Raw genomic sequence first — 27,206 nt, forward strand, 5'->3', positions numbered from 1 at the left:
GGTGAGCGGGGGGAGGGGCGGGCAGGGGGGCTGCTGTTTGGGGTCTCCATGGCGACCGCCCTGGCGGCGCCACCCTGACAGCCCGCCCGGCTTTTATGAATGGGTGACGTCACGGGCCTGGCGTCTAACGGTCTGAGCCGCTTGTTTGGACGCCGCCCCGGGCCGGGGGGGGGGCGGGGGGGACGCCGGGCTTCCCATCCCCCACCCCGGGACCCCCGGGACCGCAATGAGGCGCCGGAGGGGGCGGGGGTGGGGGGGACAGAGAGCCCCCCGAAAACGGGGGCGGGTGGTAAGCGCTCAATAAATACTATTGATGATGATGATGGAACTGTCTGGACGTCTCCCCTCCGGCCATGCAAACTAGGGTGCAGAGACCCCCCCCCACTCCCCCAGATAGGCTGCCATTCATTCATCCATCCATCCATCCATTCCATCGTATTTATTGAGCGCTTCCTTTCATTCATTCATCAATCATCAATCGTATTTATTGAGCGCTTACTGTGTGCAGAACACTATACTAAACGCTTGGGAAGTACAAGTCGGCAACATCTAGAGACGGTCCCTCCCCAGCAGTGGGCTCACAGTCTAAAAGGGGGAGACGGAGAACAAAACAAAACATATTAACTAAATAAAATAAATAGAATAGATATGGACGAGTAAAATAAATAAATAGAGTAACAAATATGTACAGTCACTCATTCGGTCGTATTTATTGAATTTATCACATTCATTCAGTCTATCACACACTCATTCGTTCAGTAGTATTTATTGAGCGCTTCCTGTGTGCAGAGCACTGTACTAAGCGCTTGGAAAGGTCAAGTCAGAGACAAATAGAGACAATTTCTACCACACATTCATTCATTCATTCGTTCAATCGCATTTATTGAGCGCTTCCTGTGTGCAGAGCACTGTACTAAGCGCTTGGAAAGGACAAATAGGCCACAAATAGAGACAATTCCTACCACACATTCATTCATTCATTCAATCGCATTTATTGAGCGCTTCCTGTGTGCAGAGACAATTCCTACCACACATTCCTTCATTCAGTCGCATTTATTGAGCGCTTCCTGTGTGCAGAGCACTGTACTAAGCGCTTGGAAAGGACAAGTCGGAGACAAATAGAGACAATTTCTACCACACATTCATTCATTCGTTCAATCACATTTATTGAGCGCTTCCTGTGTGCAGAGCACTGGACTGAGCGCTTGGAAAGGACAAATAGGCCACAAATAGAGACAATTCCTACCACACATTCATTCATTCAATCGCATTTATTGAGCGCTTCCTGTGTGCAGAGCACTGTACTAAGCGCTTGGGAAGGACAAGTCAGAGACAGAGACAATTTCTACCACACATTCATTCGTTCATTCGTTCAATCGCATTTATTGAGCGCTTCCTGTGTGCAGAGCACTGGACTGAGCGCTTGGAAAGGACAAATAGGCCACAAATAGAGACAATTGCTACCACACATTCGTTCATTCATTCAATCGCATTTATTGAGCGCTTCCTGTGTGCAGAGCACTGGACTGAGCGCTTGGAAAGGACAAATAGGCCACAAATAGAGACAATTCCTACCACACATTCATTCATTCAATCGCATTTATTGAGCGCTTCCTGTGTGCAGAGCACTGTACTAAGCGCTTGGAAAGGACAAGTCAGAGACAGACAATTTCTACCACACATTCATTCATTCATTCAATCGCATTTATTGAGCGCTTCCCGTGGGCAGAGACAATTCCTACCACACATTCATTCATTCGTTCAATCGCATTTATTGAGCGCTTCCTGTGTGCAGAGCACTGGACTGAGCGCTTGGAAAGGACAAATCGGCCACAAATAGAGACAATTCCTACCACACATTCATTCATTCAATCAATCGCATTTATTGAGCGCTTCCTGTGTGCAGAGCACTGGACTGAGCGCTTGGGAAGGACAAATAGGCCACAAATAGAGACAATTCCTACCACACATTCATTCATTCATTCGTTCAATCGCATTTATTGAGCGCTTCCTGTGTGCAGAGCACTGGACTGAGCGCTTGGAAAGGACAAATCGGCCACAAATAGAGACAATTTCTACCACACATTCATTCATTCATTCGTTCAATCGCACTTATTGAGCGCTTCCTGTGTGCAGAGACAATTCCTACCACACATTCCTTCATTCATTCAATCGCACTTATTGAGCGCTTCCTGTGTGCAGAGACAATTCCTACCACACAGTCCTTCATTCATTCATTCAATCGCATTTATTGAGCGCTTCCTGTGTGCAGAGCACTATACTAAGCGCTTGGGAAGTACAAGTTGGCAACAAATACGAACGGTCCCAACCCGACAACGGGCTCACAGTCTAGAAGGGGGAGACACACATGTATTCAATCGTATTTATTGAGCGCTTACTGAGTGCAGAGCACTGTACTGAGCGCTTGGGAAGGACAAATCAGCAACAAATAGAGACAATCCCTACCCAACAACGGGCTCGCAGTCTAGAGTGGGGGAGACACACATTCATTCATTCATTCAATTGCATTTATTGAGCGCTTCCTGTGTGCAGAGCACTGTACTGAGCGCTTGGGAAGGACAAATCGGCAACAATTAGAGACAATTCGCCGTCTAGAAGGGGGAGACGCAGTCATTCATGCATTCAATCGTATTTATTGAGCGCTTACTGTGTGCAGAGCACTGTACTAAGCGCTTGGGGAGTCCAAGTCGGCGACATCTGGAGACGGTCCCTACCCAACAGCGGGTTCACAGTCTAGAAGGGGGAGACGGACAGGAAAACCAAACATGCAAACAGGCGTTAAGGCCATCAGAATAAATAGAATTATAGCTATATACCTATTATATATTTATATTTATAGCTATATATCATTAATAAAATAGAGGAAATGTCTCTATATGTTGCCAACTTGGACTTCCCAAGCGCTTAGTCCGGTGCTCTGCACACAGTAAGCGCTCAATAAATACGATTGATTGATTGACTGATTGAAATATGTACAAATAAAATAATAGAGTAATAAATCTGTACAAATATATACAAGGGGAGGAGAAGGAGGGGGCGATTCCAGGGGATCCCCCAGATATTTGGGGTCAGGGGGCTACCCGCGGGCATGTGGGACCCGGGTTCTAATCCTGCCCCGCTGCGGGGGCCCTGGGACAGTCCGCCTCTTTCGTTCGGGCCTCAGTTTCCCCATCTGCAAAGGGGAGGGGGCGGGCCCCCAAAAAAGAGACCGGACTTTTCTGATCGCCCCCCGGGGGGGACCGTCTTTTTCGGTCACAGCTCTTGGTAGGCCCGGACCCTGCCTACCAATTGTGCTGCGTTGGACTCTCCCGGGCGCTCAGTACAGCGCCCTGCACGCAGGAAGCCCTCAGTACATTCCTTTGGTCTATCAATGGGGCTGCGTTGGACTCTCCCGGGCGCTCAGTAATAATAATAATAATAATAATAATAATAATAATGGCATTTATTAAGCGCTTACTATGTGCAACAGTACAGCCCCCTGCACGCAGGAAGCCCTCAGTACATTCCTTTGGTCTATCAATTGGGCTGCCTTGGACTCTCCCGGGCGCTCAGTAATAATAATAATAATAATAATAATAATAATAACAATAATAATAATAATGGCATTTATTAAGCGCTTACTATGTGCAACAGTACAGCCCCCTGCACGCAGGAAGCCCTCAGTACATTCCTCTGGTCTGCCAATTGTGCCTTCTTGGACTCTCCCGGGCGCTCAGTACAGCGCCCTGCACGCAGACAACCCTCAGTACATTCCTTTGGTCTATCGATTGGGCTGCGTTGGACTCTCCCGGGTGCTCAGTAATAATAATAATAATAATAATAATGGCATTTATTAAGCGCTTACTATGTGCAACAGTACAGCGCCCTGCACGCAGGAAGCCCTCAGTACATTCCTTTGGTCTATCAACTGTGCTGCGTTGGACTCTCCCGGGCGCTCAGTAATAATAATAATAATAATAATAATAATAATAATGGCATTTATTAAGCGCTTACTATGTGCAACAGTACAGCCCCCTGCACGCAGGAAGCCCTCAGTACATTCCTTTGGTCTATCAATTGGGCTGCCTTGGACTCTCCCGGGCGCTCAGTAATAATAATAATAATAATAATAATAACAATAATAACAACAATAATAATAATGGCATTTATTAAGCGCTTACTATGTGCAACAGTACAGTCCCCTGCACGCAGGAAGCCCTCAGTACATTCCTTTGGTCTGCCAATTGTGCTGCGTTGGACTCTCCCGGGCGCTCAGTACAGCGCCCCGCACGCAGGGAGCACTCAGTACATTCCTTTGGTCTATCGATTGTGCTGCGTTGGACTCTCCCGGGTGCTCAGTAATAATAATAATAATAATAATGGCATTTATTAAGCGCTTACTATGTGCAACAGTACAGCGCCCTGCACGCAGGAAGCCCTCAGTACATTCCTTTGGTCTATCAACTGTGCTGCGTTGGACTCTCCCGGGTGCTCAGTAATAATAATAATAATAATAATAATAACAACAACAATAATAATGGCATTTATTAAGCGCTTACTATGTGCAACAGTACAGCCCCCTGCACGCAGGAAGCCCTCAGTACATTCCTTTGGTCTGCCAGTTGTGCTGCCTTGGACTCTCCCGGGCGCTCAGTACAGCGCCCTGCACGCAGGCAGCCCTCAGCACATTCCTTTGGTCTGCCAATTGTGCTGCGTTGGACTCTCCCGGGCTCTCAGTAATAATAATAATAATAATAATAATAATAATAATAATAATAATAATAATAGCGTTTATTAAGCGCTTACTATGTACAACAGTACAGCCCCCTGCACACAGGAAGCCCTCAGTACATTCCTTTGGTCTGCCAATTGTGCTGTGTTGGACTCTCCCGGGCGCTCAGGAATAATAATAATAATAATAATAATAATAATAATAATAATAAATAGCATTTATTAAGCACTTACTATGTGCAACAGTACAGCGCCCTCCACGCAGGAAGCCCTCAGTCCATTCCTTTGGTCTGCCAATTGTGCCTTCTTGGACTCTCCCGGGCGCTCAGTACAGCACCCTGAACGCAGGAAGCCCTCAGTACATTCATTTGGTCTGTCAACTGTGCTGCGTTGGACTCTCCCGGGCGCTCAGTAATAATAATAATAATAATAATAATAATAATAATAATGGCATTTATTAAGCGCTTACTATGTGCAACAGTACAGCGCCCTGCACGCAGGAAGCCCTCAGTACATTCCTTTGGTCTATCGATTGTGCTGCGTTGGACTCTCCCGGGCGCTCAGTAATAATGATAATAATAATAATAATAATAATAATAATAATAATAATAATAATAATAATGGCATTTAGTAAGCGCTTACTATGTGCAACAGTACAGCCCCCTGCACGCAGGAAGCCCTCAGTACATTCCTTTGGTCTGCCAATTGTGCTGTGTTGGACTCTCCCGGGCGCTCAGTAATAATAATAATAATAATAATAATAATAGTAATAATAATAATAGTAATGGCATTTATTAAGCGCTTACTATGTGCAACAGTACAGCGCCCTGCACGCAGGAAGCCCTCAGTACATTCCTTTGGTCTATCAATTGTGCTGCCTTGGACTCTCCCGGGCGCTCAGTACAGCGCCCTGCACGCAGGAAGCCCTCAGTACATTCCTTTGGTCTATCAATTGGGCTGCGTTGGACTCTCCTGGGCGCTCAGTAATAATAACAATAATAATAATAATAATAATGGCATTTATTAAGCGCTTACTATGTGCAACAGTACAGCGCCCTGCACGCAGGAAGCCCTCAGTACATTCCTTTGGTCTATCACTTGTGCTGCGTTGGACTCTCCCGGGCGCTCAGTAATAATAATAATAATAATAATAATAATAATAATAATAGCATTTATTAAGCACTTACTATGTGCAACAGTACAGCCCCTTGAACGCAGGAAGCCCTCAGTACATTCCTTTGGTCTGCCAATTGTGCTGCGTTGGACTCTCCCGGGCGCTCAGTAATAATGATAATAATAATAATAATAATAATAATTGCATTTATTAAGCACTTACTATGTGCAACAGTACAGCACCCTGCACGCAGGAAGCCCTCAGTACATTCCTTTGGTCTATCAATTCAGCTGCGTTGGACTCTCCCGGGCGCTCAGTAATAATAATAATAATAATAATAATAATAATAATAATAATAATAATAATAATGGCATTTATTAAGCACTTACTATGTGCAACAATACAGCTCCCTGCACGCATGCAGGCCTCAGTACATTCCTTTGGTCTGCCAATTGTGCTGCGCTGGACTCTCCCGGGCGCTCAGTAATAATAATAATAATAATAGTAATAATAATAATAGTAATGGCATTTATTAAGCGCTTACTATGTGCAACAGTACAGCGCCCTGCACGCAGGAAGCCCTCAGTACATTCCTTTGGTCTGCCAATTGTGCCTTCTTGGACTCTCCCGGGCGCTCAGTACAGCGCCCTGCACGCAGGAAGCCCTCAGTACATTCCTTTGGTCTGCCAATTGGGCTGCGTTGGACTCTCCCGGGCGCTCAGTACAGCGCCCTGCACGCAGGAAGCCCTCAGTACATTCCTTTGGTCTGCCAGTTGTGCCGTCTTGGCCTCTCCAGGGCGCTCAGCACAGCGCCCTGCCCATAGGAAGGACTCAATTAACACCGTTGACTGATTGGGAAGATGTCTACCGCCTGTGGCTGCGTTGGCCTCTCCCGGGCGCTCAGCACATCATCATCATCATCAATCGTACTTATTGAGTGCTTACTGTGTGCAGAGCACTGTACTAAGCGCTTGGGAAGTACAAATTGGCAACATAGAGAGACAGTCCCTACCCAACAGTGGGCTCACAGTCTAAAAAGGGGAGACAAAACCAAACATACTAACAAAATAAAATAAATAGAATAGATATGTACAAGTAAAATAAATGAAATTAAAATAATAAATAATTTAATATTTAATAATAATAATAATAGCATTTATTAAGCGCTTACTAAAGCACTGTACTAAGCGCTGGGGAGGTTACAAGGTGATCAGGATAGGAAGCGCCCAGTGAGTATTCATTCATTCAATCGTATTTATTGAGCTTTTACTGTGTGCGGAGCACTGGACTAAGCGCACGATTGAATGAATGAATGAATGAATTTATTGAGCACTTACTGTGTGCGGAGCACTGTACTAAGCGCTTGGGAAGGACAAATCGGCAACATAGACGGTCCCCACCCAACAGCAGGCTCGCAGTCTAAGGGGGAGGCGGACGACAAAACGAAATAAAATAGAACAGTAAATATGGACAAGTATCTCTATGTTGCCAACTTGTCCATCCCAAGCGCTCAGTACAGTGCTCTGCACACAGTAAGCGCTCAATAAATACGACTGACTGACTGACTGAATGAATTTCTTGAGCGCTTACTGTGTGCGGAGCGCTGGACTAAGCGCACCGTTGACTGACTGAGTGAATGAATTTATTGAGCGCTTACTGTGTGCGGAGCACTGGACTAAGCGCGCGATTGGATGAATGAATGAATTTATTGAGCGCTTACTGTGTGCCACGGGTATGGACAACGGGGGGGTTGGAGGACGGGGAAGGGATGGGAAGGGATGGGATGGGATGGGATGGGATGGGATGGGATGGGATGGGATGGCCCCCTCCCTCCCCCTTCCCTTCCCCAGGCCTGGACCCCCAGCCATTCCCTTCCCCACAGCACCTGTATATATGTATACGTGTTTGTACATATTTATTACTCTATCTATTGATTAATTTATTTTACTTGTCCATATCTATTCTATTTATTTTATTTGGTCAGTATGGTTGGTTTTGTTCTCTGTCTCCCCCTTTTAGACTGTGAGCCCACTGTTGGGTAGGCCCTGTCTCTATATGCTGCCGACTTGTAGTTCCCAAGCGCTTAGTCCAGTGCTCTGCACATAGTAAGCGCTCAATAAATACGATTGATGATGATGATGATGATGATGTGGAGCGCTGTACTAAGCGCTTGGGAAGTCCAAGTTGGCAACATCTAGAGACGGTCCCTGCCCGACAGCGGGCTCACGGTCTAGAAGGGGGAGACGGACGACAAAACAAAACATATTAACAAAAGAAAATAAATAGAATATGTACAAGTAAAATAAATAACTAGAGTAATAAATCCGTACAAACATTTATATATCTATACAGGTGCTGTGTCCCCCTCGTCTCCCCCTCCATCCCCCCCATCTTACCTCCTTCCCTTCCCCACAGCAATCAATCAATCAATCAATCAATCGTATTTATTGAGCGCTTACTGTGTGCAGAGCACTGGACTAAGCGCTTGGGAAGTACAAGTTGGCAACATATAGAGACAGTCCCTACCCAACGGTGGGCTCACAGTCTAAAAGGGGAAGACAGAGAACAAAACCAAACATACTGTATATATGTATATATGGTTGTACATATTTATTACTCTATTTATTTATTTATTTGTTTATTTTGCTTGTACATTTCTATCCTATTTATTTTATTTTGTTGGTATGTTTGGTTCTGTTCTCTGTCTCCCCCTTTTAGACTGTGAGCCCACTGTTGGGTAGGGACTGTCTCTATGTGTTGCCAATTTGTACTTCCCAAGCGCTTAGTACAGTGCTCTGCACATAGTAAGCGCTCAATAAATACGATTGATTGATTGATTGATTACTAACAAAATAAAATAGAATAGATATGTACAATAGATATGTACAGCACCTTTATATATGGATATATGCTTGTACAGATTTATTACTCTATTTATTTATTTGTTTTACTTGTGCATATCTATTCTATTTATTTTATTTTGTCAGTATGTTGGGTTTTGTTCTCTGTCTCCCCCTTTTAGACCGTGAGCCCACCGGTGGGTAGGGACCGTCTCTATACGTTGCCAATTTGTACTTCCCAAGCGCTTAGTCCAGTGCTCTGCACATAGTAAGCGCTCAATAAATACGATTGATGATGATGCTGATGATGCTGTGGGGTAAGGCGGGGGGGGGGATGGGGAGGGGGCTCAGTCTGGGAAGGCCTCCTGGAGGAGGTGAGGTCTCAGTAATAATAATAATAATAATAATAATAATAATAATAATCGCATTTATGAAGAGCTTACTATGTGCAAAGCACTGTTCTAAGCGCCGGGGAGGATACAGGGTGATCAGGTTGTCCCACGGGGGGCTCCCAGTCTAGAAGGGGGAGACAGACAACAAATCAAAACATATAAAAGGGCTTTGAAGGGAAATAAAATAGAGAGAACAGTAAATATGTACAAGTATCTCTATATGCTGCCAGCTTGTCCTTCCCAAGCGCTCAGTCCAGCGCCCTGCACTCAGTAAGCGCTCAATAAATACGATTGAATGAATGAATGAAGGAGCTCGTGCGTCTCTGGCCCTTTAACACCGAGGGCGGGGAGGGGGCGTGGCCCGCGTAGGAGGCCACGCCCCTCGGGCGGGTCCGCGCCCTCCCATTGGTCGGTTTCGGGTGACGTCACGCGCCCCTCCGCGCCCGCCCGGGATCGTCTATAAATAGGAGCGGCGCCGCTTGGCCGCTTCGCTCGCCTCCGGCCGGTCCCCGCGCAGGCGCAGTCGTCGTCTCGGCGTCGGCCAGCGGCCGCCGTCGCCCGCGGGGTCCTAGCGCCCTCCCGATTCGGAGCCGGAGCCATGAAGGCGAGCCCGGGCGCGGGCACGAGCCCGGGCGCGTCCCCGTCGGACATGAAGGGCTGCTACTCGCGTCTGGAGGAGCTGGTGCCCACCCTCCCGCAGGGCCGGCGTGTGAGCCGCGTGGAGCTCCTGCAGCACGTCATCGACTACATCTGGGACCTGCAGCTGGAGCTGGGCGTCCACGACAGCGCCCACGCCCGGCACGACGACGGGCCCGGCGCCCGGGACCCCGGGGCCCCCGACCCGGGACACGACCAGGTCAGCTCCAAGCTCCACGAGTAGCCCCCAGGACGGGGACTGCCCCCCCCCCCCCCGCCGAGCGCTCAGTACAGTCCTCCGCCCAGGCTAGACGCCCAATAAGTAGCCCAGGGGACGGTGACTGGCCCGCCTGTTCCTTCCACTGTGTTCCCGGCCGCCCGTCGGGCCTCCCCGAGCGCTCAGTACAGTCCTCTGCCCAGGCTAGACGCCCAATAAGTAGCCCAGGGGACGGTGAGTGGCCCGCCTGTTCCTTCCACTGTGTTCCCAGTCGCCCGTCGGGCCTCCCTGAGTGCTCAGTACAGTCCTCCGCCCAGGCTGGACGCCCAATAAGTAGCCCAGGGGACGGTGACTGGCCCGCCTGTTCCTTCCACTGTGTTCCCAGCCGCCCGTCGGGGCCTCCCCGAGCGCTCAGTACAGTCCTCCGTCCAGGCTAGACGCCCAATAAGTAGCCCAGGGGACGGTGACTGGCCCGCCTCTTCCTTCTACTGTGTTCCCAGCCGCCCGTCGGGTCTCCCTGAGTGCTCAGTACAGTCCTCTGCCCAGGCTGGACGCCCAGTAAGTAGCCCCGAGGACGGTGACTGACCCGCCGCTTCCTTCCACTGTGTTCCCAGCCGCCCGTCGGGCCCTCCCCGAGCGCTCAATACAGTCCTCTGCCCAGGCTAGATGCCCAGTAAGTAGCCCCGAGGACGGGGACTGACCCGCCTCTTCCTTCTACTGTGTTCCCGGCCGCCCGTCGGGCCTCCCCGAGCGCTCAGTACAGTCCTCCGCCCAGGCTAGACGCCCAACAAGTAATAATAATAATGATGGCATTTGTTAAGCGCTTACTATGTGCAAGGCACTGATCTAAGCGCTGGGGAGGATACAAGGTGATCGGGTTGTCCCACGGGGGGCTCACGGTCTTCATCCCCATTTTCCAGATGAGGGAACTGAGGCACAGAGAAGTGAAGTGACTTGCCCAAAGTCACACAGCCGACAAGCGGCGGAGCCAGGATTTGAACCCGTGACCTCGGACTCCCAAGCCTGGGCTTTTCCCACTGAGCCACGCTGCTTCTCTAGCCCGGGGGACGGTGACTGGCCGGCCTGTTCCTTCCACTGTGTTCCCAGCCGCCCGTCGGGCCTCCCCGAGCGCTCAGTACAGTCCTCCGCCCAGGCTGGACGCCCAATAATTAGCCCAGGGGATGGTGACTGACCCAACTGTTCCTTCCAATGTGTTCCCGGCCGCCCGTCGGGGCCTCCCCGAGCGCTCAGTATAGTCCTACGCCCAATAAGTAGCCCAGGGGACGGTGACTGACCCGCCTGCTGCTTCCTCCCGTTTCCAGGCCGCCTGGCGGGGCCTCCCCGAGCGCTCAGTACAGTCCCTTGCCCAGATTAGACGCCCAATAAGTAGCCCCGAGGATGGTGACTGACCTGCTTGCTCCTTCCACTGTGCTCCCGGCCGCCCGTCGGGGCCTCCCCGAGCGCTCAGTACAGTCCTCTGCCCAGGCTAGACGCCCACTAAGTAGCCCAGGGGACGGTGACTGGCCCGCCTGTTCCTTTCTCCCGTTTCCAGGCCGCCTGGCGGGGCCTCCCCGGGCGCTCAGTATAGTCCCTTGCCCAGATTAGATGCCCAATAAGTAGCCCCGAGGACGGTGACTGAACCGCCTGCGCCTTCCACTGTGTTCCCGGCCGCCCGTCGGGGCCTCCCCGGGCGCTTAGTACAGCCCTCTGCCCAGGCTAGACACTCCATAAGTAGCCCCGAGGACGGTGACTGACCCGCCTCTTCCTTCCACTGTGTTCCCGGCCGCCCGTCGGGGCCTCCCCGAGTGCTCAGTACAGTCCTCTGCCCTGGCTGGACACCCAATAAGTAGCCCGAGGGACGGTGGCTGGCCCGCCTGTTCCTTCCTCCCGTTTCCAGGCCCCTGGCGGGGCCTCCCCTGGTGTTCAGTATAGTCTCTTGCCCAGATTAGACGCCCAATAAGTAGCCCCGAGGACGATGACTGACCCGCCGCTTCCTTCCACTGTGTTCCCGGCCGCCCGTCGGGGGCCCCCCGAGCGCTCAGTACAGTCCTCTGCCCTGGCTAGACGCCAAATAAGTAGCCCAGGGGACGGTGACTGGCCCGCCTGTTCCTTTCTCCCGTTTCCAGGCCGCCTGGCGGGGCCTCCCCGGGTGCTCAGTACAGTCCCTTGCCCAGATAAGACGCCCAATAAGTAGCCCCAAGGACGGTGACTGACCTGCCTGCTCCTTCCACTGTGTTCCAGGTCGCCCGTCGGGGCCCCCCCCACCCCCATTGCTCAGTACAGTCCTCTGCCCAGGCTAGACGCCCAATAAGTAGCCCCGAAGACGGTGACTGACCCGCCTCTTCCTTCCACTGTGCTCCCGGCTGCCCGTCGGGGCCCCCCCCCCCGAGCGCTCAGTACAGTCCTCTGCCCCCCCCATTGCTCAGTAATAATAATAATAATGATGGCATTTATTAAGCGCTTACTATGTGCCAAGCACTGTTCTAAGCGCTGGGGAGGTTACAAGGTGATGAGGTTGTCCCCCGGGGGGCTCACGGTCTTCATCCCCATTTTACAGATGAGGTGACTGAGGCCCAGAGAAGTCAAACGGCTTGCCCAAAGTCCCACAGCTGACAGTTGGTGGAGCCGGGATTTGAACCCATGACCTCTGACTCCAAAGCCCGGACTCTTTCCACTGAGCCACGCTGCTTCTCAAAGTACAGTCCTCTGCCCAGGCTAGACGCCCAATAAGTAGCCCAGGGGACGGTGACTGACCCGCCTGTTCCTTCCTCCCGTTTCCAGGCCTACTGTCGGGGCCTCCCTGAGTGCTCAGTACAGTCCTCTGCCCAGGCTAGACGCCCAATAAGTAGCCCAGGGGACGGGGACTGACCCGCCTGTTCCTTCCTCCCGTTTCCAGGCCTACTGTCGGGGCCTCCCTGAGTGCTCAGTACAGTCCTCTGCCCAGGCTAGACGCCCAATAAGTAGCCCAGGGAACGGGGACTGACCCGCCTGTTCCTTCCTCCCGCTTCCAGGCCTACTGTCGGGGCCTCCCTGAGTGCTCAGTACAGTCCTCTGCCTAGGCTAGACGCCCAATAAGTAGCCCAGGGGACGGGGACTGACCCGCCTGTTCCTTCCTCCCGTTTCCAGGCCTACTGTCGGGGCCTCCCTGAGTGCTCAGTACAGTCCTCTGCCTAGGCTAGACGCCCAATAAGTAGCCCAGGGGACGGTGACTGACTCGCCTGCCCCTTCCTCTCTACTCCAGGCCACCTATCAGGGCCACCCGGAGCGCTCAGTACAATGCCCCGCCCAGACTAGACGCTCAATAAGTAGCCAAGAGGATGATGACTGACCCGCTGTTCCTTCCTCTCTTTCCAGGCTGCGCTGCATATATGTTGCCAATTTGTACTTCCCAAGCGCTTAGTACAGTGCTCTGCACATAGTAAGCGCTCAATAAATACGATTGATGATGATGATGATGCCTTTTGGTGGGGGGTGTTGGGGGGGGCTCCCTTGGAGCTCATTACAGTGTTCCACGCAGAGCAGGCGCTCAACAAGTAGTACAGGCGAAGCTCAATTTTCTGTTTCAGGCTGCTTGGGTCGGCGCCTCCCTGAGTGTTCAGTACAGAGAAGCAGCATGGCTCAGTGGAAAGAGCCCGGGCTTTGGAGTCGGAGGTCATGGGTTCAAATCCCGGCTCCGCCACTTGTCAAGCTGTGTGACTTTGGGCAAGTCCCTTCACTTCCCCGGGCCTCAGTTCCCTCATCCGTAAAATGGGGATTGACTGTGAGCCCCTGTGGGGACAACCCGATCACCTTGTAACCTCCCCGGCGCTTAGAACAGTGCTTTGCACATAGTAAGCGCTTAATAAACGCCGTCATTATTATTATTATTACAGTGTTCTGCGCAGCGTAGGTAGTCAACAAGTAGCAGACTGTGAGCCCGCTGTTGGGTAGGGACCGTCTCTATATGTTGCCAATTTGTACTTCCCAAGCGCTTAGTACAGTGCTCTGCACATAGTAAGCGCTTAATAAACGCCGTCATTATTATTATTATTACAGTGTTCTGCGCAGAGTAGGTAGTCAACAAGTAGCAGACTGTGAGCCCACTGTTGGATAGCGACTGTCTCTATATGTTGCCAATTTGTACTTCCCAAGCGCTTAGTACAGTGCTCTGCACATAGTAAGCGCTTAATAAACGCCGTCATTATTATTATCATTAACAGTGTTCTGCGCAGAGTAGGTAGTCAACAAGTAGCAGACTGTGAGCCCACTGTTGGGTAGGGACTGTCTCTATATGTTGCCAATTTGGACTTCCCGAGCGCTTAGTACAGTGCTTTGCACATAGTAAGTGCTTAATAAATGCAGTCATTATTATTATTATTACAGTGTTCTGCGCAGAGTAGGTAGTCAACAAGTAGCAGACTGTGAGCCCACTGTTGGGTAGGGACCGTCTCTATATGTTGCCAATTTGGACTTCCCGAGCGCTTAGTACAGTGCTCTGCACACAGTAAGCGCTCAATAAATACGATTGATGATGATGCTATCGGCTTTAGGCTGCTTGTGTCGGGGCCTCAGTGGAAAGAGCCTGGGCTTTGGAGTCCGAGGTCATGGGTTCAAATTCCGGCTCCGCCAACTGTCAGCTGAGTGACTTTGGGCACCTCACTTCTCTGGGCCTCAGTTCCCTCATCTGGAAAATGGGGATGAAAACTGTGAGCCCCCCGTGGGACAACCTGATCACCTTGGAACCCCCACCCCAGCGCTTAGAACAGTGCTTTGCACATAGTAAGCGCTTAGCAAATGCCATTATTATTACAGTGCCCTGCGTGGAGTAGGTGCCCAGCATTCAATCGTATTTATTGAGCGCTTACTGTGTGCAGAGCACTGTACTAAGCGCTTGGGAAGTGCAAGTCGGTGACAGATACCCAACAACGGGCTCACAGTCTAGAAGCAACAGTGCGGGTGATGGCAACTCTATTTCAGGCTGCTTAGGCCGTGCGCTCAGCGCAGTGTTCCGCAGAGTAGGCGCTCAGAAAGTAGCACGGGTGAGGGTGAGAATCAATCAATCAATCAATCGTATTTATTGAGCGCTTACTGTGCGCGGAGCACTGGACTAAGCGCTTGGGAAGTCCAAGTTGGCAACATCTAGAGACGGTCCCTACCCGACAGCGGGCTCACAGGCTAGAAGAAGCAGCGTGGCTCAGTGGAAAGAGCTCGGGCTTTGGAGTCAGAGGTTATGGGTTCGAATCCCTGCTCTGCCAATTGTCAGCCGTGTGACTTTGGGCAAGTCACTTCACTTCTCTGGGCCTCAGTGACCTCATCTGGAAAATGGGGATGAAGACTGTGAGCAACTGTGAGGGGACAACCTGATCTCCTTGTAACCTCCCCAGCGCTTAGAACAGTGCTTTGCATATAGTAAGCACTTAGTAAATGCCGTTATTATTATTACTATTCACTTCTCTGCACCTCAGTTCCCTCATCTGTCAAATGGGGATGATGACTGGGAGCCCCCCGGGGGACAACCTGGTCACCTTGTAACCTCCCCGGCGCTTAGAACAGTGCTTGGCACATAGTAAGCGCTTAGTAAATGCCATTATTATTATTATCCGCCGCTCTTTCCTGTTTCATTATTATTATTATTATTATTATTATTATTCCTATTATCCGCCGCTCTTTCCTGTGTTTCATCATCATCACCATCATCATCATTATTATTATTATTATTATTATTATTATTATTATTCTTCCCATTATCCGCCGCTCTTTCCTGTTTCATTATTATTATTTATTATTATTCACTTCTCTGGGCCTCAGTTCCCTCATCTGTCAAATGGGGGTGAAGACTGGGAGCCCCACGGGGGACAACCTGGTCACCTTGTAACCTCCCCAGCGCTTAGAACAGTGCTTTGCACATAGTAAGCGCTTAGTAAATGCCATTATTATTATTATCCGCCGCTCTTTCCTGTGTTTCATTATTATTATTATTATTATTATTATTATTCCTATTATCCGCCGCTCTTTCCTGTGTTTCATCATCATCACCATCATCATCATCATTATTATTATCATTATTATTATTATTCCCATTATCCGCCGCTCTTTCCTGTTTCATTATTATTATTAATATATTATTATTCACTTCTCTGGGCCTCAGTTCCCTCATCTGTCAAATGGGGGTGAAGACTGGGAGCCCCACGGGGGACAACCTGGTCACCTTGCAACCTCCCCGGCGCTTAGAGCAGTGCTTGGCACAGAGTAAGCGCTTAGTAAATGCCATTATTATTATTATTATCCGCCGCTCTTTCCTGTTTCATTATTATTATTATTATATTATTATTATTATTATATTATTATTATTATTATTATTATTCACTTCTCTGTGCCTCGGTTCCCTCATCTGTCAAATGGGGGTGAAGACTGGGAGCCCCACGGGGGACAACCTGGTCACCTTGTAACCTCCCCGGCGCTTAGAACAGTGCTTGGCACATAGTAAGCGCTTAGTAAATGCCGTTATTATTATTATCCGCCGCTCTTTCCTGTGTTTCATTATTATTATTATATTATTATTATTACTATTCACTTCTCTGCACCTCAGTTCCCTCATCTGTCAAATGGGGATGATGACTGGGAGCCCCACGTGGTACAAGCTGATCACCTTGTATCCCTCCCCCCGGCGCTTAGAACAGGGCTTGGCACATAGTAAGCGCTTAGTAAATGCCATTATTATTATTATCCGCCGCTCTTTCCTGTGTTTCATTATTATTATTATTATTATTATTATTCCTATTATCCGCCGCTCTTTCCTGTGTTTCATCATCATCACCATCATCATCATCATTATTATTATCATTATTATTATTATTCCCATTATCCGCCGCTCTTTCCTGTTTCATTATTATTATTAATATATTATTATTCACTTCTCTGGGCCTCAGTTCCCTCATCTGTCAAATGGGGGTGAAGACTGGGAGCCCCACGGGGGACAACCTGGTCACCTTGCAACCTCCCCGGCGCTTAGAGCAGTGCTTGGCACAGAGTAAGCGCTTAGTAAATGCCATTATTATTATTATTATCCGCCGCTCTTTCCTGTTTCATTATTATTATTATATTATTATTATTATTATTATATTATTATTATTATTATTATTATTCACTTCTCTGTGCCTCGGTTCCCTCATCTGTCAAATGGGGGTGAAGACTGGGAGCCCCACGGGGGACAACCTGGTCACCTTGTAACCTCCCCGGCGCTTAGAGCAGTGCTTTGCACATAGTAAGCGCTTAGTAAATGCCATTATTATTATTATCCGCCGCTCTTTCCTGTGTTTCATTATTATTATTATATTATTATTATTACTATTCACTTCTCTGCACCTCAGTTCCCTCATCTGTCAAATGGGGATGATGACTGGGAGCCCCAAGGGGGACAACCTGGTCACCTTGTCACCTCTCCAGCGCTTAGAACAGGGCTTGGCGCATAGTAAGCGCTTAGTAAATGCCATTATTATTATTATCCGCCGCTCTTTCCTGTTTCATTATTATTATTATTATTATTATTATTATTATTATTACTATTATCCGCCACTCTTTCCTGTGTTTCATCATCATCATCATCATCATTATTATTATTATTATTATTATTCCCATTATCCGCCGCTCTTTCCTGTTTCATCATCATCATCATTATTATTATTATTATTATTATTCCCATTATCCGCCGCTCTTTCCTGTGTATCATCATCATCATCATTATTATTATTATTCCTATTATCCGCCGCTCTTTCCTGTGTTTCATCATCATCACCATCATCATCATCATTATTATTATCATTATTATTATTATTCCCATTATCCGCCGCTCTTTCCTGTTTCATTATTATTATTAATATATTATTATTCACTTCTCTGGGCCTCAGTTCCCTCATCTGTCAAATGGGGGTGAAGACTGGGAGCCCCACGGGGGACAACCTGGTCACCTTGCAACCTCCCCGGCGCTTAGAGCAGTGCTTGGCACAGAGTAAGCGCTTAGTAAATGCCATTATTATTATTATTATCCGCCGCTCTTTCCTGTTTCATTATTATTATTATATTATTATTATTATTATATTATTATTATTATTATTATTATTATTATTCACTTCTCTGTGCCTCGGTTCCCTCATCTGTCAAATGGGGGTGAAGACTGGGAGCCCCACGGGGGACAACCTGGTCACCTTGTAACCTCCCCGGCGCTTAGAGCAGTGCTTTGCACATAGTAAGCGCTTAGTAAATGCCATTATTATTATTATCCGCCGCTCTTTCCTGTGTTTCATTATTATTATTATATTATTATTATTACTATTCACTTCTCTGCACCTCAGTTCCCTCATCTGTCAAATGGGGATGATGACTGGGAGCCCCAAGGGGGACAACCTGGTCACCTTGTCACCTCTCCAGCGCTTAGAACAGGGCTTGGCGCATAGTAAGCGCTTAGTAAATGCCATTATTATTATTATCCGCCGCTCTTTCCTGTTTCATTATTATTATTATTATTATTATTATTATTATTATTACTATTATCCGCCACTCTTTCCTGTGTTTCATCATCATCATCATCATCATTATTATTATTATTATTATTATTATTCCCATTATCCGCCGCTCTTTCCTGTTTCATCATCATCATCATTATTATTATTATTATTATTATTCCCATTATCCGCCGCTCTTTCCTGTGTATCATCATCATCATCATTATTATTATTATTCCTATTATCCGCCGCTCTTTCCTGTGTTTCATCATCATCACCATCATCATCATCATTATTATTATCATTATTATTATTATTCCCATTATCCGCCGCTCTTTCCTGTTTCATTATTATTATTAATATATTATTATTCACTTCTCTGGGCCTCAGTTCCCTCATCTGTCAAATGGGGGTGAAGACTGGGAGCCCCACGGGGGACAACCTGGTCACCTTGCAACCTCCCCGGCGCTTAGAGCAGTGCTTGGCACAGAGTAAGCGCTTAGTAAATGCCATTATTATTATTATTATCCGCCGCTCTTTCCTGTTTCATTATTATTATTATTATATTATTATTATTATATTATTATTATTATTATTATTATTCACTTCTCTGTGCCTTGGTTCCCTCATCTGTCAAATGGGGGTGAAGACTGGGAGCCCCACGGGGGACAACCTGGTCACCTTGTAACCTCCCCGGCGCTTAGAACAGTGCTTGGCACATAGTAAGCGCTTAGTAAATGCCGTTATTATTATTATCCGCCGCTCTTTCCTGTGTTTCATTATTATTATTATATTATTATTATTACTATTCACTTCTCTGCACCTCAGTTCCCTCATCTGTCAAATGGGGATGATGACTGGGAGCCCCACGTGGTACAAGCTGATCACCTTGTATCCCTCCCCCCGGCGCTTAGAACAGGGCTTGGCACATAGTAAGCGCTTAGTAAATGCCATTATTATTATTATCCGCCGCTCTTTCCTGTGTTTCATTATTATTATTATTATTATTCCTATTATCCGCCGCTCTTTCCTGTGTTTCATCATCATCATCATCATCATCATCATCATTATTATTATTATTATTATTCCCATTATCCGCCGCTCTTTCCTGTTTCATTATTATTATTATTATATTATTATTCACTTCTCTGCACCTCAGTTCCCTCATCTGTCAAATGGGGGTGAAGACCGGGAGCCCCACGGGGGACAACCTGGTCACCTTGTAACCTCTCCAGCGCTTAGAACAGTGTTCTGCACATAGTAAGCGCTTAGCAAATGCTATTATTATTATTATCCGCCACTCTTTCCTGTGTTTCATTATTATTATTATTATTATTATTATTATCCGCCGCTCTTTCCTGTGTTTCATCATCATCATCATCATCATTATTATTATTATTCCCATTATCCGCCGCTCTTTCCTGTGTTTCATCATCATCATCATCATTATTATTATTATTATTCCCATTATCCGCCGCTCTTTCCTGTGTTTCATCATCATCATCATCATCATCATCATCATTATTATTATTATTATTATTATTATTATTCCCATTATCTGCCGCTCTTTCCTGTGTTTCAGGCTACCCGCGTCGGAGCCGACGACCGAATCCCGTGCCGCTGAAGAGGAGACCCCCCCACCCCCCAAGACCCCTCCTCGTCCTTTCCCCAGCAAGGCCCGGGGGGCGGCCAAGAAGTAGTGGCCCCAAGCCCCGTTTCCGGCCGGACTAAAAGCCACCCGAACTGGACGCCCCCCCTTTCTCCCTCCACCACCCAATAAATCATCATCATCATCGATCGTATTTATTGAGCGCTTACTATGTGCAGAGCACTGTACTGAGCGCTTGGGAAGTACAAATTGGCAACAATAAATACCTCCAGGGAGGCCATCCCCCTGCCGTAGAGCCCCCCGGGGCGGGGGGGGGATCCGAGGCCGGTCGGGCCGCCGGACTGGTGGGCGGTTTTATTTTTTAAATATCATCATCATCAATCGTATTTATTGAGCGCTTACTATGTGCAGAGCACTGTACTAAGCGCTTGGGAAGTACAAATTGGCAACATAGTCCCTACCCGACAGTGGGCTACTAAAAAATGGGGTCACGTCGTAGCCTTCTCAGATTTCTGAGAAAAAAGCGGACCAAATACCGATTACCCGTATTGTATATTACAATGACTGCCGACCGAGAATATTGTTTTTTACAATAGGTTGCCGGGTGTTTTTGTTTTTCTTTTTGTTATTAAATAAATGCTGATTATAAAATTGGGGGCGTCCTTTATATCTTAGACGGGGCGGGCAGCCGGAAGAGGTGGTTTGCGATTTTTACGGACGAGGAAAGGGGGGTCGCCTTCGTAGCCCCCCGCCTTGGAGAAGCCGCGCGGCTCAGTGCGAACAGCCCCGGCTTTGGAGTCAGAAGTCGTGGGTTCAAATCCCGGCTCCGCCGCTCGTCAGCTGGGCGACTTTGGGCAGGTCGCTTCACTTCTCTGGGCCTCAGTGACCTCATCTGGAAAATGGGGGTGAAGACTGGGACAACCTCATCCAGCGCTTAGGACGGTGCTTTGCACGTAGCAAGCGCTTAATAAATACCATTATTATTATTATCCAGGCTTCTTGAGTGCTCAGGACTTTGCACGTAGTAAGCGCTTAATAAATACCATTATTATTATTATTATTATTATCCAGGCTTCTTGAGTGCTCAGGACTTTGCACGTAGTAAGCGCTTAATAAATACCATTATTATTATTATTATTATCCAGGCTTCTTGAGTGCTCAGGACAGTGCTATGCATGCAGTAAGTAATAATACAGTGCTCTGCGCACAGTAAGTGCTCAATAAATACGATTGAATGGTTGAATGAAGAATAATAATAATGGTGTTTGTGATGATGATGGTATTTATTAAGCACCTACTATGTGCCAAGCACTGTTCTAAGCGTTGGGGTGGATACAAGGTGATCAGGTTGTCCCTCCGTGGGGCTCCCAGTCGTCATCCCCATCTTACAGATAAGGGAACTGAGGCCCAGAGAAGGGAAGTGACTTGCCCAAAGTCACACAGCTGATGAGTGGCGGAGGCGGGATTAGAACCCACGACCTGTGAGTCCTAAGCTCGGGCTCTTTCCACTGAGTCAGGGGACAGAGAGTGCTCAGTACAGCCTTTGGTGCACAGTAAGCGCTCCACAAATATGATTAACTGAGAGAAAGTGGCAGAGGGATACAGAGACACAGGAGAGACAGAAAGATGATGGTATTTGTTAAGCGCTTACTATGTGCCAAGCACTGTTCTAAGTGCTGGGGGAGATACAAAGGGATCAGGTTGTCCCACTTGGGGCTCACAGTCTTCATCCCCATTTTCCAGATGAGGTCACTGAGGCCCAGAGAAGTGAAGTGACTCACCCCAGGTCACGCACAGCTGACAAGTGGCGGAGTCAGGATTAGAACCCATGACCTCTGAGTCCTAAGCCCAGGCTCTTGCCACTGAGTCGCACTGCTTTCCACTGAGCCCCAGAAAGGAGAGAGACAGAGATGGAGAGACACAGAGAAGGGAAGGGAGACAGAGATAGAGACAGAGACACTGAGACAGAAAGAGAAGGAGAGACAGAGAAGGGGAGTGAGACAAAGACAGGGAAAGGAGAGAGACAGAGAAAGGGAGACAGAGACAAGGGGAGAGAGAAAGGAGAGAGGAGAGAGACAGAAGGAGAGGTGAAGAGACAGAAGGGGAGACAGAGACAGAAGAGAAGAGAGACAAAGAAAGGAGAGAGATGGATAGACAGAAGGGGAATGAGACAGAAAGGAGAGAGATGGAGAGAGAAAGGGAGACAGAGACAGAAAGGAGAGATGGAGAGACAGATGAAGAGACACAGAAAGGAGAGAGATGGAGAGACAAATGAGGAGACACAGAAAGGAGAGAGATGAGAGACATAGAGACAGAAAGAGACACAGAGAAGGGGAGTGAGACAAAGACAGAAAGGAGAGAGACAGATGGAGAGACACAGAAAGGGAGAGAGACAAGGGGAGAGACACTGAAAGAGATGGAGAGACAGAAGGGGAGAGAGACAGATGAAGAGACACAGAAAAGGAGACAGACAAGGAGAGACAAAGAAGGAGCTGGAGAGACACAGAGAAGGGGAATGAGACAGACACAGAAAGGAGAGAGACAGATGGAGAGACACAAAGGGAGACAGAGACACAGGGAGACAGAGAAGGGGAGAGAGACAAAGACAAAGGAGAGAGAGATGGAGAGACACAGACATAGGGAAGGGGAGTGAGACAAAGACAGAGAAAGGAGAGAGACAGATGGAGAGACAGAAAGGGAGACAGAGACACAGAAAGGGGAGAGAGATGGGGAGACAGAAAGAGAAGGGGAGAGAGACAGATGAAGAGACACAGAAGGGGACAGACAGAGAAGGGGAGAGAGATGGAGACAGAGAAAGGGAGAGAGACAAAGAGATGGGAGAGACACAGAAAGGGAGACAGCGACACAGAGAAGGGGAGAGAGACAGAGACACAGAAAAGAGAGACAGAGAAGGGGAGAGAGACAAAGAGAGAAGGGACGGGGGGCGGTAAAAAAGTCCTTCTGGGAAAGGGGGTAGAAGCCGGAGTCAGAAGGTCCCGGGTTCTCAATCTGGTTCCACCCCTCGTCTGCTGTGTGACCTTGGACAAGTCACTTCCCTCCTCTGGGCCTCAGTTCCCTCCTCTGTCAAACGTGGATGAAGACCGTGAGCCCCACGGGGGGCGGGGACTGTGTCCGACCCGATGACCTTGGATCTCCCCCAGCGCTTAGTACAGTGCTCGGCGCTTAACAAATACGGTCACTGGCATTATTATTATCACGATCGTTGCTTATCTTAGTAAATCGCTTCACTTCTCCGGGCCTCAGTTGCCCTTGTCTGTAAAATGGGGATTTGAGCCCCGCGTGGCACAAGGACCGCGTCCAACCTGATCATCTGGAATCTCCCGCATCGCTTAGCACAGTGCTTGGCACAGAGTCAAGATCACTGTCGTTATTACGGCGGGGTAGAGCGTCTCTAAAATGGGGGTGAAGACTGTGAGCCCCACATGGGACAACCTCATCTCCTTGTATTCCCCCCAGCGCTTAGAACAGTGCTTTGCACATAGTAAGCGCTTAACAAATACCAATATTATTATAAAGGAGAGACAGGCACAGAGAAAGGAGAGACAGGGAGATGCAGAAAAGAGACAGAAAGGAGAGACGGAGACAGAAAGGAGAGACAAGGAGACAGAAAGGAGAGAAACAGAAAGGAGCGATGGAGATGCAGAGAAGAGAGAAAGAGAAAGAGACAAGGAGAGACAGAAAGGAGAGACAGGGAGACACAGAAAGGACAGACAGAGGCACAGAGAAAGAGACGGAGAGACAGAAAAAGAGAAACAGAGACGGATAAAGGAGAGACAGGCACAGAGAAAGGAGAGACAGGGAGTTGCAGAAAAGAGACAGAAAGGAGAGATGGAGAGACAGAAAGGAGAGACAAGGAGACAGAAAGGAGAGAAACAGAAAGGAGCGATGGAGATGCAGAAAAGAGATAGAGACAGAGAAAGAGACAAGGAGAGACAGAAAGGAGAGACAGGGAGACACAGAAAGGACAGAGACACAGAGAAATAGACGGAGAGACAGAAAAAGAGAGACAGATAAAAGAGAGACAGGCACAGAGAAAGGAGAGACAGGGGGATGCAGAAAAGAGACAGAGAGACAAAGGAGAGACAACGAGACATAAAGGAGAGATGGAGATGCAGAAAAGAGATAGAGACAGAGAAAGAGACAAGGAGAGACAGAAAGGAGAGACAGAGGCACAGAGAAAGAGACGGAGAGACAGAAAAAGAAACAGAGACGGATAAAGGAGAGACAGGCATAGAGAAAGGAGAGACAGGGAGATGCAGAAAAGAGACAAAGGAGAGACAAGGAGACAGAAAGGAGAGAAACGGACAGAGAAAGGAGAGATGGAGAAAAGAGATAGAGACAGAGAAAGAGACAAGGAGAGACAGAAAGGAGAGACAGGGGGACAGAAAGGACAGACAGAGGCACAGAGAAAGAGACGGAGAGACAGAAAAAGAGAAACAGAGAAGGATAAAGGAGAGACAGGCACAGAGAAAGGAGAGACAGGGAGATGCAGAAAAGAGACGACAGAGAGACTGAAAGGAGAGAAACAGACAAAGGAGCGATGGAGATGCAGAGAAGAGATAGAGACAGAGAAAGAGACAAGGAGAGACAGAAAGGAGAGACAGGGAGACACAGAAAGGACGGACAGAGGCACAGAGAAAGAGACGGAGAGACAGAAAAAGAGAAACAGAGATGGATAAAGGAGAGACAGGCACAGAGAAAGGAGAGACAGGGAGATGCAGAAAAGACGACAGAGAGACTGAAAGGAGAGACAAGGAGACAGAAAGGAGAGATGGAGATGCAGAAAAGAGATAGAGACAGAGAAAGAGACAAGGAGAGACAGAAAGGAGAGACAGGGAGACACAGAAGGACAGACAGGCACAGAGAAAGAGACGGAGAGAGAAAAAGAGAAACAGAGATGGATAAAGGAGAGACAGGCACAGGGAAAGGAGAGATGGGAGATGCAGATAAGAGACAGAAAGGAGAGATGGAGAGACAGAAAGGAGAGACAAGGAGACAGAAAGGAGAGAAACAGAAAGGAGCGATGGAGATGCAGAAAAGAGATAGAGACAGAGAAAGAGACAGGGAGAGACAGAAAGGAGAGACAGGGAGACACAGAAAGGACAGACAGAGGCACAGAGAAAGAGACGGAGAGACAGAAAAAGACAAACAGAGACGGATAAAGGAGAGACAGGCACAGAGAAAGGAAAGACAGAGAGATGCAGAAAAGAGACAGAAAGGAGAGACAGAGAGACAGAAAGGAAAGACAAGAAAACAGAAAGGAGAGATGGAGATGCAGAAAAGAGACAGAGACAGAGAAAGAGGGAGAGACAGAGAGAGGAGAGACAGGGAGACACAAAAAAGAGAAACAAAGACAGAAAGGAGAGACAGGGAGATGCAGAAAAGACAGAGAAAGGAGAGGCAGGGAGACAGAAAGGAGAGAAACAAAGAAGAGACAGAGAGACACAGAGAAAAGAGAGATGCAGAAAGGAGGGGGACAGTGACACAAAGTACCTTGCATCTCCCTCAGTGCTCAGCACAGTGCTTGGCACATAGTAAGCGCTTCACAAATACTATTATTATTATTATTATTATTATTATTATTATTATGACCCAGGAGTCCGGGGCTCCCCCGGGTGAGGGGGAGGAGGGGAGGGGGCTCTTGCATTTCCGCCCGCGTTGTTGCAAAACTTGCTGTGAAACTTGCAAACTCGAACTTTGCAGGCCGAAGGAAATTGCATCACGGGCTCATTGTGCAACCCCCCCCCCTCCCTCCCCAGCTGCAGACCCCCGCCCCACCCCGGGGGGAGGGGTCCACTACACTCCCCCTCCCCCCAGCCCAGCTGCAGACTCCCCCCCTCCTCCACCCTGTGACTCAGGCTCCCAACCCCACCCCCAACTAATCATATGTTGCCAACTTGTACTTCCCAAGCGCTTAGTACAGTGCTCTGTACACAGTAAGCGCTCAATAAATACGATTGAATGAATGAATCCTCCTTAGGGTGGTCCTTGTTAGGCGCTGAGTATGTGGCAGGCACTGTACTAAGCGCTGGGGGAGATACAAAGTATTTGTTAAGCGCTGAGTATGTGGCAGGCACATACGATACATACATACACATACATACACACATACATACATACAACCCCACAGCGCCTATATATATATGTATATATGCTTGTACATATTTATTACTCTATTTTATTTGTACATATTTATTCTATTTATTTTATTTTGTTAACTTGTTTTGTTCTCTGTCTCCCCCTTCTAGACTGTGAGCCCGCTGTTGGGTAGGGACCATTTGTATATGTTGCCGACTTGGACTTCCCAATCAATCAATCAATCAATCAATCGTATTTATTGAGCGCTTACTATGTGCAGAGCACTGTACTAAGCGCTTGGGAAGTACAAATTGGCATCACATAGAGACAGTCCCTACCCAACAGTGGGCTCACAGTCTAAAAGGGGGAGACAGAGAACAGAACCAAACATACCAACAAAATAAAATAAGTAGGATAGAAATGTACAAGTAAAATAAATAAATAAATAAATAAATAGAGTAATAAATATGTACAACCATATATACATATATACAGGTGCTGTGGGGAAGGGAAGGAGGTAAGACGGGGGGATGGAGAGGGGGACGAGGGGAGAGGAAAGAAGGGGCTCAGTCTGGGAAGGCCTCCTGGAGGAGGTGAGCTCTCAGCAGGGCCTTGAAGGGAGGAAGAGAGCTAGCTTGGCGGAGGGGCAGAGGGAGGGCATTCCAGGCCCGGGGGATGACGTGGGCCGGGGGTCGATGGCGGGACAGGCGAGAACGAGGTACGGTGAGGAGATGAGCGGTGGAGGAGCGGAGGGTGCGGGCTGGGCTGGAGAAGGAGAGAAGGGAGGTGAGGTAGGAGGGGGCGAGGTGATGGACAGCCTTGAAGCCCAGGGTGAGGAGTTTCTGCTTGATGCGCAGATTGATCGGTAGCCATTGGAGGTTTTTGAGGAGGGGAGTAATATGTCCAGAGCGTTTCTGGACAAAGATAATCCGGGCAGCAGCATGAAGTATGGATTGAAGTGGAGAGAGACACGAGGATGGGAGATCAGAGAGAAGGCTGGTGCAGTAGTCCAGACGGGATAGGATGAGAGCTTGAATGAGCAGGGTAGCGGTTTGGATGGAGAGGAAAGGGCGGATCTTGGCAATGTT

The 27,206-nt window shown here is 48.4% G+C and overlaps 1 protein-coding gene across 1 annotated transcript; it reads left to right on the top strand.

Annotated features, from left to right (window-relative positions):
• The first annotated feature begins 9,631 nt into the window (after positions 1–9,631).
• Positions 9,632–20,656, top strand: ID1 (inhibitor of DNA binding 1, HLH protein). The gene is made up of 2 exons (XM_038750566.1): positions 9,632–9,933; positions 19,993–20,656. Exons 1-2 carry the CDS (start codon positions 9,676–9,678, stop codon positions 20,032–20,034), a joined length of 300 nt encoding a protein of 99 aa, XP_038606494.1. The 5' UTR covers positions 9,632–9,675; the 3' UTR covers positions 20,035–20,656.
• Positions 20,657–27,206: the final 6,550 nt, after the last annotated feature.

The sequence above is a fragment of the Tachyglossus aculeatus genome, chromosome 8 (assembly GCF_015852505.1).
Source record: "Tachyglossus aculeatus isolate mTacAcu1 chromosome 8, mTacAcu1.pri, whole genome shotgun sequence".
NCBI lineage: Eukaryota > Metazoa > Chordata > Mammalia > Monotremata > Tachyglossidae > Tachyglossus > Tachyglossus aculeatus.